This window comes from Prenolepis imparis, unplaced genomic scaffold, assembly GCF_030444845.1.
Source record: "Prenolepis imparis isolate NDT839.2.m4 unplaced genomic scaffold, iyPreImpa1.0 SCAF_8, whole genome shotgun sequence".
Lineage (NCBI taxonomy): Eukaryota > Metazoa > Arthropoda > Insecta > Hymenoptera > Formicidae > Prenolepis > Prenolepis imparis.
Window position 1 is genome coordinate 7,224,374 of NW_028141166.1, and position 17,255 is coordinate 7,241,628.

The 17,255-nt window shown below is 38.7% G+C and overlaps 1 protein-coding gene across 4 annotated transcripts in view; it reads left to right on the forward strand.

The window, feature by feature from the left end:
* Hipk (Homeodomain interacting protein kinase) overlaps positions 1–17,255 on the forward strand; it is a 104,850-nt gene that overhangs the window by 64,976 nt on the left and 22,619 nt on the right. For all 4 annotated transcript variants that reach the window (XM_083044627.1, XM_083044625.1, XM_083044624.1 and 1 more), the window contains exons 5-7: positions 1,720–1,860; positions 2,552–3,668; positions 15,702–16,049. In XM_083044627.1, coding sequence (XP_082900753.1) covers positions 15,705–16,049 — 345 coding nt within the window. In that variant the 5' untranslated portion in view covers positions 1,720–1,860; positions 2,552–3,668; positions 15,702–15,704. The remainder of the gene's footprint in view (positions 1–1,719; positions 1,861–2,551; positions 3,669–15,701; positions 16,050–17,255) is intronic.

Below are 17,255 nucleotides of genomic sequence, written 5' to 3' on the forward strand. Positions count from 1 at the left end.
GTGAGACTCGCGAGAGCTTATTCGCGCGCGAATAAAACCGAAGCTCCATTTTCGCGTCGCCGCTTTTTCCAAGACCCACTTTTCGCAGGGGCTTATCGAACGAAGATGATCAAGAGAACGACTTGGCCGCGACGCACTGAAGTCGCCCAAGGACGCAAGCGAGACGAATATTGAGCGAGATTCACGGCCGACGAGATTAATCTCGCGCGTGCGAAGCGATAGGATTTATACGATAATTAACCACCAAAGACGCTAATTGATACACTCGTTCTCTCGCGGACCCTCCAAGAAGCGCGCGACCATTGATCACGAAGAATCGAAGAAAAGCACTGGAGGTGGAGCTAGACTGGCACTGCCAGGTTCGGAACGCGCAACGATACGTCGCGCCGAGTCGTAGTGGTGGGGCACTATAGAAGTCGCGACGTGAGAGCTCGGCGAATCACGTCGCGACTACATACCCCCATCAGGTCGTAGTGGCGGGGGTATGTAGTCGCAACGTGATTCGCCGAGCTCCCACGTCGCGACTTCTACAATGCCCCACCACTACGACTTGTCGCGACGTGTCGTTGGTCGTTGCGCGTTCCGAACCTGGCAGTGCCAGTACGTGCGAGGTCGTAGTGGTGGGGGTATGTAGTCGCGACGTGATTGGCCGAGCTCCCACGTCGCAACCTCTACATACCCCCACCACTACGATGTGGCGCGCGTGTCGCTGCGCGTTCCGAACCTGGCAGTGCCAGTCTAGCTCCACCTCCAGTGCTCTTCTTCGATTCTTCGTAATTAACGGTCGCGCGCTTCTTGCCGGTCCGCGAAAGGACGAGTGTATTAATTAGCGTCTTTGGTGATTAATTATCGTATAAATCCGATCGCGTCGCACGTACCAATATCGTAATCGCGATAGCTAAAACCCGGGCGTCGCCGCGCGTCGCGAACGAACAAAAATAACGCGAATGCAAGTGTTTCGAAACTTCTATGAGAAGGAGGCCTGGGGAGGCATCGGGCAACAAAGAAATTTTGCGACGTATGTCAAGTCGACGTATGACATACGTGAAGGTACGTTTTTTTATCTAAAAATTGCAGAACTCTTTCAAAAAATAATCAGGAACTATATAACTATTTAAAAGAACCTTAAAACTCTGCTCAAAACTATTAGAACTCAATGTGTAAAAAAATGTGAAGTTGGCACCCCTATTTTTTGAAACTGATTTTCGTTATCGTAATGGCCGGAACTATTTCTAAAAATTATCAAGAACTCTTCCTATATGGTTCTAAATAACTCTGAACTCTTAACAGAACTATGATAGCATAACATAGGGGTGCCAACTTCACACACTCTAAAAACTATATGTGTCAAGTTTTGAACGCTGTTTTTAACAAGAAATTTTTCACGAAAGAAATTCAAGAGAGACTAACTTCATTTTTCTCATTATTATAAATCGAGTCACCAGAGAGAAAGAAAGACGCAGTAGAGATATAAAAAAGTATGTTATATTTAGCTAAACATATTTGTGGCTGGGCAGAGAATCGAAGACAAATAACCAATTATTTACTGACGATTTTATTATTTAAGCTGTGTTTTTTTTTATCATTCCGCGCGACGCAATCGCGCGAAAGTGCTTAGAATGCTTGAAATTTCACTCGTCCTCGCTCCGTCTCGCAAGCGCAGATTATAAATCGTTGGCTTAACCTCACTGGAAGATCTATTGTTTTATTTTTTCATAGGAAATCAGTTCGGTGCTACGCTAGTGTGCAACGCGAAAGGAGAATGAGAAACCACCGACGGTGGAAACTGTTACAATCGTGCTCCATATAACGATGTGGAAGTTAGCATTACGAAGAGTCGGCCTCGTTGATGAAGAAACCGTACGTATGAGAATATCAAAATAAAATGTATTATTTTTTTTTATAAATCAAATATTTTATTTATTTAATGCCTCGTTTTTATAAGACAGAAATTGAATTTTCGAATTGCACTGTCGAAATAATTTATTATCGTCGAGCAATTTTTCTCTGTTCAAGGAAGTATAAAGCAAAGATTTTTTTATTTTTTAAACGCGCAAAAATGAGAAATAGCGATAAAAGATAAAAAATGCGAATCGCTAAAGCGATAATAGATAATGTACGAACATGCAGCGTAATCCTGAATTTCTCTTTTATTATCTTCATATGCTTTATTATATCTGTCGTGGCTAAGGGAGCATGTAAAGAGATGAGATAAATTTAAATCATCCCGATAAAAAACATGTGAAAAATTTTTATATGCTACATGTGACTATACTAAATTTATAAATCTATTTAAATCTATTTAAATCTATTTAAATATATACTAGCTGCATTTAATTAAAGCTACATACAACTTTGACGTAAAAAAACTTCTGATTATGCACGAGATAAAATTTTCTGTAAATATTGTCAGAATCAGCTCTATTGTCGCGAAACGAATAAATGTTTATCGCACGATGAGGGAAAAATTGCCGAAACAATTCAGTCACATTATCGCAGAATAAATGCTCCATATATTTAAAAAGAAATTATTTCTTAATTTAAATTTCAGAATCGCGACCGGGGCACCGCGGGCGCCCTCCGTTCGGCCGGCCCTGGGCTCGGCTCGCCGAGCGGCGACGAAGATTGCCGAGCGCGTCCCGTCACGCGGCAGTTGAGTCTGAAGGCAGCCGCGCATGGCAGTGCGTGGTGGAGCGCGGTTCGCAACGGATCGACGATGGTAGAGTAACCGCATCGCGGCAGTAGCACACACACACCGACAACAAGAGGGAGGCGAAGAGCGAGAGTAGGACAGAGACAGACAGAGATAGAGAGACGAGGAGATCCACCGATCGTGAGTCTGCCGAGGAACCATATAGCTCCGCAACTGCCTCGAAAATAGAACGACGTATCGCGCCGCGGCGTTATCCTGTGTATGTGTGTGTGTGTGTAACTGTAACCTCTTCGCGAAACACGAAAACGTTGATGACACGCGCGTGAACGGCAAACAAAACCGCTCGTTGCGTGAACGAGAAAAAGAAACATGTACACGACGGAAATAATCCGGGATCGCGCGGCAGCAGAGTGGCGAAAAGTGTAAAAGGAAGTGGTGCAGTGCGTGGCAATAGTAGTCTGCAGTAGCGGTGACAGCGGCGACGACGGCGACGACGGCGACAGTACGGAGGCGCTCCGATGATCGTACTTCGGTGTTGGTTCGCGCAGTAGAGGATAGGAGAGGATAGAAGAGGACAGAAGAGAGAGAGAGAGAGGAGAGAGAGAGGAGGAGCGGCCTGTGTGTTGGTGCGACACGCACTTGGTTCGGCGGGGCCGCGTCTCGTCGCCGTTGTCGCCGATCTCGCTCCGTCCTCCTGCCGTCATCGGGGCGGCGCGGTCGTTGTCTCGCTCGGCGTGGCGGCAGCGGCGGCTTCCGCTCCCTCCCGTCATCTCCCAAACGTCATCGTCGTCGCCGTCATCGCTTCTCTCAGTCGCTCTCGCCGGAGGCCACCGCACCGAAGGCGTCCGCGCGACGAGCCAGGCCAGCCAGGCTACGCAAGATGGCTGTGTGTCGCTGACGAGGGGCCGACAAACCGGACAGGGGTACAGACAGCCCGTGGATATAAGCGGAACATGCGGCTACAAGATCGTCGGGCCCGTCCTTGAAGAGAGAGACACTGGCCAAGAAGCGAGAGGTAAGTTTCTCCTACTTATCTTTCTCTCTCTCTCGCTGCATGATTTTTTCCTTTCTTTCTTTCGGATTTCCGACAATTTCCACTTGTTCCCTGCTCCGTCTCGCGACGGAAATCGTTGTCTAGGAATGATACTTGCCGAGCTCTCTCGAACGTTCACGCTAAAGAGAGAGAGAGAGAGAGAGAGAGAGAGAGAGAGAGAGAGAGAGAGAGAGAGAGAGAGAGAGAGCCATACGTGGACTCTACCATCACCGCGAGCAGAAATATACGTATGCGTACGAAAATTGTAAACAAATTAGATATCCCTCCAGGATATTTTCTTCAATGACGCACTCCGTGTGCTCCGCTTTTCAAAACTTTGCGATAACAACCTATCCATAATATCTCACTCCCTCTCTCTCTCTAGCCAAAAACTCGCTCATCATTGGGTATCTTCCACAACGACGTGGAGTTATACTCGCTCGTATATCTAACTTTTCGTGTATCGATAACGACCTGGCCGGTGTATCTCTTCTCCTTTCTCTATCCCCCATCACAATTCCTCTCCCTCGTACATTCGCTCTATATATATATATATATATCTCTCTCTCTCTCTCTCTCTCTCTCTCTCTCTCTCTCTCTCTCTCTCCCTCTCTCTCTCCCGGCCTACGTCTGCGTTGCTGGCAGTCTATCAGTGTCTGCACTTTGTCGGTCCGCACTTTCCCCCGTGCCAGGCTGCTCCGTCCTGTCGATTGAATGCTTCTTCTCTATACACGCGTACATACAATACAATCGTGGAATAAGAGAGCCTTGCTGGAAACATCTGTCGCGCGGCCGACCTAACCTAACCCTGCAAAATTCGCCGTCGTCGTCGTCGCGATGTGCTCGCGACCGATGTCCGGGTGGTTGACATTTCCACCCGCGTCGCGATCTTATTTTGCGAGAAAATCCGAAAACATCGTATTATTATTACATATTATTCGGAACGGATGCGCTCCTCGTCGCTTCACGCTTTCGTAATTTCGCAATGCATTTTGCAATTTCGCGAATCTCCGCGTAAACGTGCTGTTCGCGATCCCTTCCTCTGGAGTAAGAGCTTGTCGAAATTTCTGACGTTCGTTTCGCGAGCGGACAAAAGCGTCGTGGCAAAAATGCAGCGAGCATATGGCATCGCTTATGCTCTTTTTTTCTGGCGAAATGACCAGCTGACTCGATAGGATCTCCCTGCGAATGGATCGATTCGACATAACCTAGAAATTGTGCTCTACGTCTACGTCGTTCTACGTCGAATGACGAAGGCGATGCCGAAATGGACGTAACTGGAAACTTCTGTCATCGGTAACACGAATTATTTTCGCTTTTATCGTTCTACTTCGTTTCGCTTTTCACTGTGTTACTAGAGATAAACGGCAATTTTTTTTCTTAGACGTAATCTAATTTTTCTTTTACGGAATATTATCTTTTTTCGAATGACAACATTGAATTTACTAGCATCTGATATTCATTGGAATTGTTTTTTCTCTTTTTTTTTTTTTTTACTATGTATATATACAAGTTCTTTAACATTTTTTTACATAAATATAAACGCTTTACCTTTACCGCAATATCTATGATAAACATGAATAATCTATAGTCGTAAAGCGATAGCGAATGCCGTTAAGGCTTATTTAGACTCTTACACAAATATGATTAGAGCCAGGTTTGCCTTGGCTCCGCTTTTAAAATGCGAACCGTTATCTGACATTCTGACGTATTCACTTTCATTTTATTCAATTATGAGACTGCGAGATTTTAATCGCGATGTAACTGATCGTCCGCATTACGTGCCAACAGGACATTAAAGCCTCGCAAGTAAAATTACAAGTATTCCGCGCAAATTCTCGCTATCTGAAATCCGTCCTTTCAGAAAAATCTTCTAGTGCATCAATAAAAAAAAGAAAATAATACACTTTATCATCGCTTCGTATCGCGAATCTCGAGCCTGCAACGTCGAAACATCCGTCACTTTTGCAGTTGACGTAACGAGCCGCGGAAACCTTTTTTGGAACGCGATTTCCTCGCATCACGTTATTGCTCGCGATTGTCGGCGACGACGTAGTCGTTGCCTTCGTCGGGTTTGTCCGTCGACGGTTGTTAAATCGAGTTCACGCACAAACACACACACATATATATTCATATATACAGGCGTACACGAGAGTATCGGATTAGAACGTATGTCTGCGTGTCAGTGGCGGAGTTTCAAAGTTTTCTAGTTCTTTCGCAAAAAGAACCTTTATCGAAATATATATGATTTTATATTTTAGTCTTTTTGCGCCGTTATATGTATAGTGTAATAATTCTGCGATCAATATTAATATTTCATATATATTGTATATGAAATCATCAGATTTAAAATATATTAAAATCAATACAAAAGTCAACACGCACTTATATATATACTTTATATGTATATATATAAATCTGAAATTTCATACACTGTGTATATATGAAATGTCAGATTTATATATGGATACATAGATAAATGCGTGTTGATTTTTGGGTTGATTTTGATATATATATACAGAGAGAATTTTCTCTTAAAATTAACTATGAAAATCATAGTATTCGTGGGATAATATGGTATGAAAAGAATTTTATGAGAATTCTCTGATTAATATTTATCACAATAAAAATAATATCTATCACAATAAAATATAAAATATGTTTGATTAATTTTATTATACTTTTAGCAAATTTTACTATACTTTTAGTAAAATTAATCAAACATATTTTATATATTTTATTGTGATAGATATTATTTTTTATTGTAATAAATATTAATCAGAGAAATTCTCAAAATTCTTTCCATACAATATTGCCCCACGATTAGCATGATTTTCAGGGTAAATTCTAAGTGAAAATTCTCTCAGTGTGTAAATGCGTGTTGCTTTTTGAATGGCACACCCTGTATATGCGCGGCTGGGTAGTTTCCATCGAGCACGAATATCGGTGTGGGCTTTGGCCATGCGGGTATCTCCCTTATACCTGAGCATTAACATGGTGAGCCCGCCGGCCCTTCGTTTTCGGCGATAGGCATTGTACTGGACGCAAACTGGGGTTTCAGTCCAGTTTCAATGGTGTGCACGCTGGAACGCGTCGGGGAGTGCCCTAGCCGTAATTAGCAATTTTGCGAAGAGGCAGGCAGGCCTGAATTCGGTAAGAGCTTATCGATTCGCTCGGTCCGTGGCTACATTTCAACGTAGAATTTTGGCAGCTCGACGGTTCGCGGCGACTGTGTTGTCTCTTTCATGTCACGCGGAAAAATTGCGTTTGTTTTGTACCCGAGGGAGAGAGAGAGAGAGTTCCTCTGTTGCAAAATGTCGATTGCAAACAGCACGAGGAGAAAAACATCGCAGAGAAACTTTTTTATTGTCCCTTGTAACATGAATTATTTACTGCCTTCTTCGAGCTACATAATACATATATATATATATAAGATTGAGCGAATATGTCCGCTGTAAAACCCTGTAAATCGTGTAAAATGGTAAAAGCGCGCAAACAAATGTACTCATCTCCCGACTTAACGATCGCTGTAATGATTTGTTACGTTCTCTTTTATTCGTTCATTGGCACGTTTTGCAACGACAAATAATTTCAAATATAACAAGATAATATAACGATTTCACCATGTTGTACGTGAGATACGACGAGTTTAAGCGTGGAATTGGAGAGTGTGCCACATTTCAGAAATATTAGCGATGCTTGGAATAGCTCTCATCGTCGCGTTCTTAGCGAGCATATTTCGCAAACGACTCATTCGAATGGCACATTAAACCCCGCCGCTTGGAAAATGCAAATAACAGCCGTAGTTCCTTATTTTCTCAAAATTTTATAACGTGGATTTCTCTCGCTAAGCTGTTTATTCAATACGATGTGAATTTTAATATTCTTGTTAGCATCACTCGAGCGATTGGTATAGCTGTCCATTTATTTTACATGCGCGTGTTAATTTCCATAGCGAATCGCGATAACAACGTTGACGTCATGATTCATATATAAAGAGAAAACTCTTTCTAATCCTTAATCCTATAGAGAAAGGCAAGTACATTAAACCACGAACTTGTAGTTCCAAGCTATTATTGCATGACGGCAAACATATTTTTATTTTTGCATAACAGGGCTATTAGGTATCTTTACTCGGGATTTATTATTTTAAATCACGATTAATAAACGAGTAGGCTGTGTCTATATATATACACACAAATACACAAACTATTCGAATATGCATTGACTTATTTATACGAATAGGAAAAAGTACCTCAAATGACAATATTATACTTTACAGTTATTTTATTCGAAACATTTTTGCGCGTTACATTATTTTATTTCACATTATTTTCCAAGATTCCCCAATATTTCAGCTATTTACTGGCTATTTTGAAGTAAATTATATTTATATAATAAATAAAAAGATACAAAATATTATATTTGAATAATATTTCAATAATAATCAGATATCAGGTTAATAATTAAGATATATTTCTGCATATTAAGAGCACTATCAAGGAATAAATTCGAAATTAAATATGTATATATATGTTTTAGCTTTTAGTTTTATTAGTTTTAACATTAATGATGATTATTCCGGAAATGATAAATATGTTTATTCGACAAAAAGTAAAGAAATCGTAAAGGAATGCGACGAAACGATACATTGCACAACAGTTCGTAAGTTATTTGATTAAACATGTTTAGTTTGATTTCTCGCTTTTAATTTTTTATTTTTTATTTTACTTTTTTAATCTTGCCATACACGTCGCGTTGTACACGTGCAGGCATTTCAGGACACGTTGCTTGTCCGTTAGGGCATTTTTGTGCGGCTGTTCTCCTTCACGGAGGTACACGATATACCTGTGTTAGTGCGTTCCATACATACATGCACACGCATGCATTTGTGTCTCCGGGTACGTTGCACCGGCTGCTAGGCGCTGACACGTCGAATCGCTAAAGGAATTCATTATACTACGAATTTTAGCTGTCTAAGTAAGCTATTTGTTAAAATTGGTAAATATCCAAGCGTCGTGTTAATTGTACCAATTCGAATTCTGCTTTAACGTGCATCGAAAATATGCATATCTTTGTGAAAAAAAATATTAAGCCGGGATTTTCCTTTCAATCTTATTTTAATTGTATATATTCAATTTAATTGTGTCACATTTTAATTAATACGTATATTAAAAATTTCTCAACAGCGTCGATTATTAATTTATGAATTAATGTTACGAATAATTGTTATATTAATTCTTTTATAATCGGAATCCAGATGCTTTTATTTTATATGCCATTCTATACTACCGACTTGCGTAAATTCTACTATTTTTATCGTGTATGCCTTAAATTTCGATTTAAGCGAAAAAGCGTATAATTCTTTAGACGGGGCCGAGGTATCGCGAAATTGTATTCTCGGATGTAGTAAATTAGATCCTCGTATCTCTGACGGGGTCGTGTACAAGCTTACCGGAAGAAAAGATATCATTTTCGGGTCCGTAATGACACGCGCAACCCCGTCATGTTTCCCCCGCAATATTCCAACGTTAACTCATGCCTGGCCCTGAAAGCCATTATTACCGCACGGAGGATTTTCTTAGCTTCTCATTCGCAATTTGTCCGGTCCGTGACATTTCTTCCCTCGAAATTCATCGCGGTATAAATATATATTTCGTCGAACGTACGCCTGTCTTTTCACGTAAGTAAAGAGACACTACTCATCCTTCTGTCGTCCGCAGGAGTTTGATCGATATAAATATCGTCCAACAATCCCGATCAGGTTTTTCATCGCAGAATCGTGCGACGTTTTATCGCACGAGAGGGAATAAAAAACGGAAGCGGTTCGGCGAAACGCGCGAGCATGTTTGTCGATCTTTCGTAAAAAAAAAATAAATAAAAAAAATAAAAAATTAATAACATTTTGGAGCAAGAATCCCTTGCTCGTTCGTCATCGCTCAAACAAGAAACGAATGTTTTCGACGAGCCTACTGACGTCATAAGGACACACGTGATCCCCATTGTGTGTTAATCCGTGGAACAATTGCCTAATCGTCCATCGATCCGTCAGGGTTTCTTCTGCTTTCACGAAAAAAAAAGTTGCCTCACGTTTGTTTACTTCGGCGCGCACTTTGCGTAATATAATTATAACAGGCGGACGACTTATTTTCCGCAACGTTTATTTGCGCTAGGGTGGAGATTTACGTAAAAATTATTATTAGATCACGCGAACATGAGAAATACATATGCATATCGATGAATATGCGACGATAGCGAACCTTGGTCGACGCACATGCGTAAGCGAAACGTGAAAATCGACGCGAAACGGGCTCGATTAAATTTCAAGCATGACTTGCTTCCCAAAAATAGACTCTTTGAATCGATATTAATTAATTTGAATAGTTTTGCAATCTATTTTTTTTCGTTCTACGTATATACTCTAATCGCGAATGTCAATTCTCGAAATGTTTTTAAGGGTTGAAGAGAAAAGAGAAATCTTATTCAGCATAATTATTCTGCGAAAGAAGACCGAGTGCAAAGTTCTTTAACGATGTAATTGAAGGTTCTGTCTCTAAAGCGTGTTGTCCGTATATTTTTCAGAAAAGTCAATTATATACGTTCGCAAAGTTTTGCGCAAAGTAGCTTTCTAACTAACGCGTAATTTCCATTTCTTAAAAATACCTACAAATTTAATTAAGACTCGCGCAGAAAAAAAATATAGCTATATATCATAGCTCAATTTCAGGTATCCCTACATTACACCTGAAATTTAGTTTAATCACCATAACTAAATTTTAACTGTGGTAACTAATATTTTAATTATATTTAACGGGGAATTCCCTACTAAACTATGGTTTAAAAATATTAATTAGCATAGCCAAAATTTAGGCATGACAGCTAATTTTCAGATGTAATATAGGGATGTAATATATACCAACTAAAATTTAGCTATGGTAGCTAATATTTTTTCCATGTGGGGAAATACATACTTGGACCGAAGCCACCAATATGCACCTTTATTAGAACACCCGGTGGAGCTGCAGTGGATTATATTACGCGGTTACATTTGCATTAGGCGCGATTATTTACGGTGCGCTATTCGCAAAGGATTTACTCCGCTCTCTCGATTGTTGGCGATGCTGTTTCGCGGCGCAAATGAAGCTTAACGCACGAACGTCCAATTTGTCGGCGAATTTTTGCGCACAAATAGAGAGAGAGGATTGCCGGTTATAAATACGGAACATAACGTCGGACGTTTATGGTCGCGATACTAGGATTTTAATTTACGACGGTCGGGGCGAAGCCTCCCTTAAAGCGCGGAGAAATTAACATAATATCGCATTAAGAGCGGCGCGACGTCTCGTTTTACGTCACGTGTGTCATTTATAATTAGTCGCCCGCTCCGAGTTCCGATGATATTCGCGACTATCGATATACGTACTTTTGTCGCGCGACTCTTACGCGCTCGTATCGATACTTTTTCCGCTTGGTTCCGCTTTCAAAGTAACTTGTCGCAGATGCGTCGCGCAGTATATCGATTACGTTCTATCAATACACGCGGGGTAGATGCATCAGTGAATGACCGGTCACCGATGCATGACCGTTGAATCTACTCTCTTGCTTCCTTCCGTTGCTTGACGCGAGATAATGCACAATTCCATCTTTACACACGAAAAGCGAATAAATCTCTTTATTGTTTTTTTTTTTATCGCGAAAAAAATCTCGCGGACTTCTCGGATGAAATATAAAAATTTGCATATAGGTACATGTAATATGGACGCATATATATTATTATAAGATAAATATTATTGTTAGATATCTGTCAGGTTTTTTTCTTAACGCATTCCTTATCTCTTTTTACAATATTGAGGTATGTCAGGTTAGATATTTGAAGTCTTAAAGGCAAATTTCGACATGGTCGGTATTAAATGCGCATTCTTCTAACGATTATCGATTTTTTCGAGGGAAAAAAATACAATACACATTGTAAATATTGCCAGCATATTCAAGGGATTAACGCCCCATTATTTGTGTTTTGCTGTGTTTGTTGATCCACCATAAAATGCAGTTGAATGGCTTCACGTAGAAAAATGTGCAGAAGACAAAATGTAAACCCGATAACAAAAAAAAAATTCTATTTCTTATCCAGAATTATAAACATACATTGAGAGAATTTTCTCTTGTTAGAATTTATCCTGAAAATCATGGTAATCATGGGATAGTATGGTATGGAAAGAATTTTATGAGACTTTCTCTGTTTAATATTTATCACAATAAAAATAATATCTATCACAATAAAATATAAAATATGTTTGATTAATTTTACTAAATTACATAGTAAAATTAATCATATTTTATATTTTATTGTAATAGATATTATTTTTATTGTGATAAATATTAATCAGAGAAATTCTCATAAAATTCTTTTCATACCATATTGTCCCATGATTACCATGATTTTCAGGGTAAATTCCAAGAGAAAATTCTCTCTGTGTACGCGATACGTACACTGAGAAAAAAATACTGTTGAATCAACAACATTTTTGTAGTTAAATTTTATTTTATTAATTCAATGATATTATTAATCTAATCAAATACTTCAGTATTTGATTAAAATGTTGTTGATTCAACAGTATTTTTTTCTCAGTGTATATATTATATATTATTCGCGTTACTTATTATTAAAAGTCAAAAATATTTTCGCATATGTCTCTCAGTTATCGGATAATTCAAGCTGGATTCTTGGAGAGAGAAATTTGTTTTTCGTTTTTTCCAAAGTTGTTATGCATGAATCAATATGAATCGCGTGATTAATATCGCCGCTTTATCATCCTATTGTTTTGCATCGCACTCTGTATACACGATTGTAGAGGTCTGTCGCGACAGTTGACGCGATTGGCCACTCGGAATTTGCTGTTACTTGGCTACCTCGCAATTTGCCACGAAACGAAAGTTTTGGCCGTTCGGCGAATATAAGCTCGGATTTCCCCGTTCATCAATCGATCGGCTTGACTCATCGCGCGGAATATAAGCGCGATGCACATACCTACGTACTTACATTCGCACAAACGTATATGTACGGTACATATACGGATTACGAGCGCGGGGGCCGACCGCTACAGGGTGACGCAAAGTTTTGTTAATTTTATTCCAGGCTGAGTCATCGCGACGTGACCTGACAAATTACTCCGAAACAGTTATCTTGTAGCTATACTTATTTCCCTGAAACGGATTACTGCAATTTCGCCCATTCGCATTCATCAGTTTTCTACTTTGTTCTATTTATATATTTGCTACAGTGTTGGGCAAAATACGTGAATGGTATTTCATATGTTACGTAGGATATTATTTTCGTATTTTATATACATTTATACACAGAGAATTTTCTCTTAGAATTTACCCTGAAAATCATGGTAATTGTGGGGCAATATATGGTATGGAAAGAATGAGAATTTCTCTGATTAATATATATCACAATAAAAATAATATCTATCACAATAAAATATAAAATATGTTTGATAAATTTTACTAAACTGCATAGTAAAATTGTAATAGATATTATTTATTAATCAGAGAAATTCTCATAAAATTCTTTCCATACCACAATTACCATGATTTTCAAGGTAAATTCTAAGAGAAAATTCTTTCTGTGTATATATATTTACTGTGCTTATTCATTGATTACCTTCGAAGAGAGATATTTATTCAAGCTATCGATATAATTAATAACAGATTTCCGACGAAAATACATCGATAATATTTATTATTAAGAGATTGCGTTTGTTACCTTCAAGCAGATTTTTGATATCAGTTTATTTTAGTAAAGATTGGGGAATGCGAGGAGTACATTTTCCCGCAACGACGATGACGAGATTATTATATCTTCTTGCGTCAAGGTGCGGTATTTTTTTTTTCCACAGCCTGTCAGGCAACCGGTACGGTCGTGCTACTTGTTTGCACCAGTTTGTTAAGATCTGACGAGTGTCGAGCCGGTTAACTTAAACGTAACTGTACCTCGTGATACCGTGGATCGTTCGTAATGCCGACCAGCACTATTTCTGACAGTCAGCACTATAATTAGAGCACGTCGCGCACGTTAATGACGGCGAGAACGATAGAGAATAAGAAAAGAGGAAGAGAGAGAGATAATGAGATGGGTGCTGATATGATAAATATATAGGGGGAAGGAAGGAGAACTCGAAGGGGCGAAATTGAAATCGCGCGATGTTTCCGAGACATTCGGGATAGCGATCGATTGGATGTTTTCGTTCGTTCAGTATTATTCGATCGGCAATTCTGACTATGAGTCACAGATGCATTGTGCAATACTGTGTATTTGGTTGCGATAGGGGAGATTTGCATGAACTTACAACATGTTGCTAGGAAAAGAGAAAATATTTGTCGGCTATTACCAGAGAAATTTTGAGATATGAACTCGCAATAATTCGTTTTATACACGCAGAGAGAATTTTTTTACCATGAAAATCATGGCAATCGTGGGACAATGTGATATGGAAAGAATTTTAAAAATATATGTTTTATTAATTTTACCATACTTTCAGTAAATTTTACTATATTTTTAGTAAAATTAATCAAACATTTTATATTTTATATTTTATATTTTATATTTTATTGTGATAAATATATTAATCAGAGAAATTCTCATAAAATTTGTATCATACCATATTGTCCCAAAATTAAATGCATGACGTTGGAAGTTTTGATATATACAATATATTATTTACTATTTTTGTTTATTTATCTACTATCTATCACTGTTTTTTATCTTTTGTGAGTCATCTTGCATGTTAGTTCTTATCTTTATATTTATAGCTATAATTTTTTTAATATAAAAGACATTATTACAACACAGGTCTCGTGTTGAAGTTTACGGCATGTGATAGATTAGAAAACTACGGTTTCTGAAATAGTCCTAAAATCGATGGGTTGTTTCGAAACATTTAATATAATCGCATGATAAGAACAAGCGCGGCAACGTGCGACAAGAGTTCTCAGCTATAACAGTTGAGAATAAAAAAGAGAAACAATAGGTCGAAACAGTTTAATTCAATAAAAAAAATCCCAAGAAAATTGTTTGCTTTCAGGTTAAATTTTTTGAAAAATTTGTTGAAAAAAAAGCCAAGGAAAAAGCAGCCATTTATACGACGAAATACGTGACGATATCTGATAACAGTTTTTTTGAGAATCAGTGACTCAAATTGACGTGGACGCAGAACGAGGAGGTCTAAAATATTCATTGTCATTGGCCTTACATTTTGTGCTCTCTGTCGTATTTTTTGTCATCATGGAGTCTGATGATGAAGTTATCATTATTGACGATGAGGAGGAGGAGGTGGTAATTTTAGAATGCCCTGAAAAACCTGAAAAAGTAGGATCATTATTCAAATATTAAAATATTTTAAAATTTTATTAAATTATTTTAAATTATTAAAATATTGATCTCATTTTAAATTTTAATTGTGACACGACTTGTTCTGTCAATTATTTCTTTTCAATTATTAGATTTCAATTGTCAAAATTTCAAAATATTGCAGGTATCTATTAATAAATATAATAATAAATAAAAAATTAGAAAAATAGTGAAAGAAAAATGAGATTTATATTTGTAAAACTTTAATAAAAGATTAATAATAATAATAATAAAATAAATATAATAAATAAAAAATTAAGTCGCATGCACGCACACACGCGCACACACACACACACACACACACACACACACACACACACAGGGTGTCCCATTTTAACTTTTGGGTTAAAAATTCTTAAAAATCAAAGCTTCCATCGAAAAATGTTTTATACAAACGTAAGATTTCGAGGATAACATCTTGTTGTAAACATATAGTCTTATTCCAGGTGGAGGCGTTTTCGAGATTTCGAGGTCACCTGTATAAAACATGTATAAAACATTTTTCGATAAAAACCTTTTCGAGAAATTTCAACCCGAAAGTTAAAATGGGACACCTTGTATATACGAAAGAACATTGTTAACGAGATCCTTTTTAATTGCAGGGAATGTATGACATGTTCATCCAAACACAGCAGACGAGTAGCGTCAACGGCAGCAGCAGCAGCAGCAGCAGCAGCAGCAGTAACAACACCGTTCACCATCACAGCAAGAAGCGCAAGTTGGACTACAACGTAAGCCAGCCGGTGATCCAGCACGCATTGGTCCAATCGACCAGCGACTACCAATTGGACAATACCGGTCTGCAACAACGATACTCCGTGAACGGTGCTAATACCGCATTTAGCTCGCTGCACAACAATAATGCGCTGCAGAAGAGTAGTCCGAACCAGCAGACCCTGGTACGAGCCTCGACGATCAAGCTCTTAGATACGTACCAACGCGGCCAGAAGGTTAGTACCACTTTCCACGTTGCTTTCTATGTCGTCGCATTTGCAAATGTTCAACGTAGTAATCTGCTCTTCGTGTTCAGCGTTAAATTCGGCTCTATGATATTTATTCCACCTTATTCAATATAAAAATATTAAACGTATTCAACGTCGAGTTACGAAGCTGATGGAATCAAAGACTTTACTTTCGAACTTAATCACTATACTTGTTGTAGAATCCTTGTTTTTAAAATAATCCAATTTCAGTTATTTGTATATTCATCCTTAAAACGGCCATATTTAGCGTTAAATGCGCGATTTTTGTTTGTTTGCCCTCTTTCAATATCGCGCGTAATCAGCACAATGAGCAAACAATCGCGGCAATGTCTCAGTGTCATTTGTTTGCAAGTTTCCGAGTTTTACCGTAGCTTGTTGTTTCGCCATTGCTCGTATTCTCTCGGGCCAGTTGTTACAAACACACACGTGTAATTACGAGAGCGCAAACAATCGCGGCTATCTCCCTCTCTCGCTCAGCGTACAGTTACAATTTTTTTCTTCCTAACGTTACGCAGACTGGCAGGGAGAACTTTCTTTCACGGTCTCGTCGTACGGTGTTGTCTTTGGCACTCTGGCGAATAAAACTTAACGACTACTAACCGCTTAGTGGCATAACGGCGCAGGCTCGAGAGTTAGATTGTTTGACTCCGAGACTACGTTTGGCAACGAGTCGTGATACTTCTCGCTTCGCAATTGATGCCTTCTCTTGCTACAAGCCGGGCGAAAGGGAAAGGCCTGAAGGAAGAAGATACTATACAGTTTGCCCGCTGCTCATCCGTTGCAAACTTTATTGCAATGGATCTTTCGACCATGTTCTCGACAATAATTGTATCACGACGATCGCTTGCTGTACATAAGATTGACTTTCGGTTAATTAGGGGCGCAGTTCCGTTATAAGTCGCAGTTTTGATGTGAATTTGTTTCCGGTATGCATGAGCTCGTTTGACCCTTCTGTCAATGTATAAATTTTCAGCTTTTCATCAACCTTTTCATGCATAGATAACCGGACGGATACCAACTGCGTGTTTTTTTTTTCCATTGCACTGCGATGATTTCTTTAAATCAGCTGATGAAGACATCGAATATTCTTTCTCGTTATATTTTAGGAAGTTTCCTTTGTATTTTATTTCGGACGAAAAAAATTTTCAACATATTTTTAATATTTAAAATTTG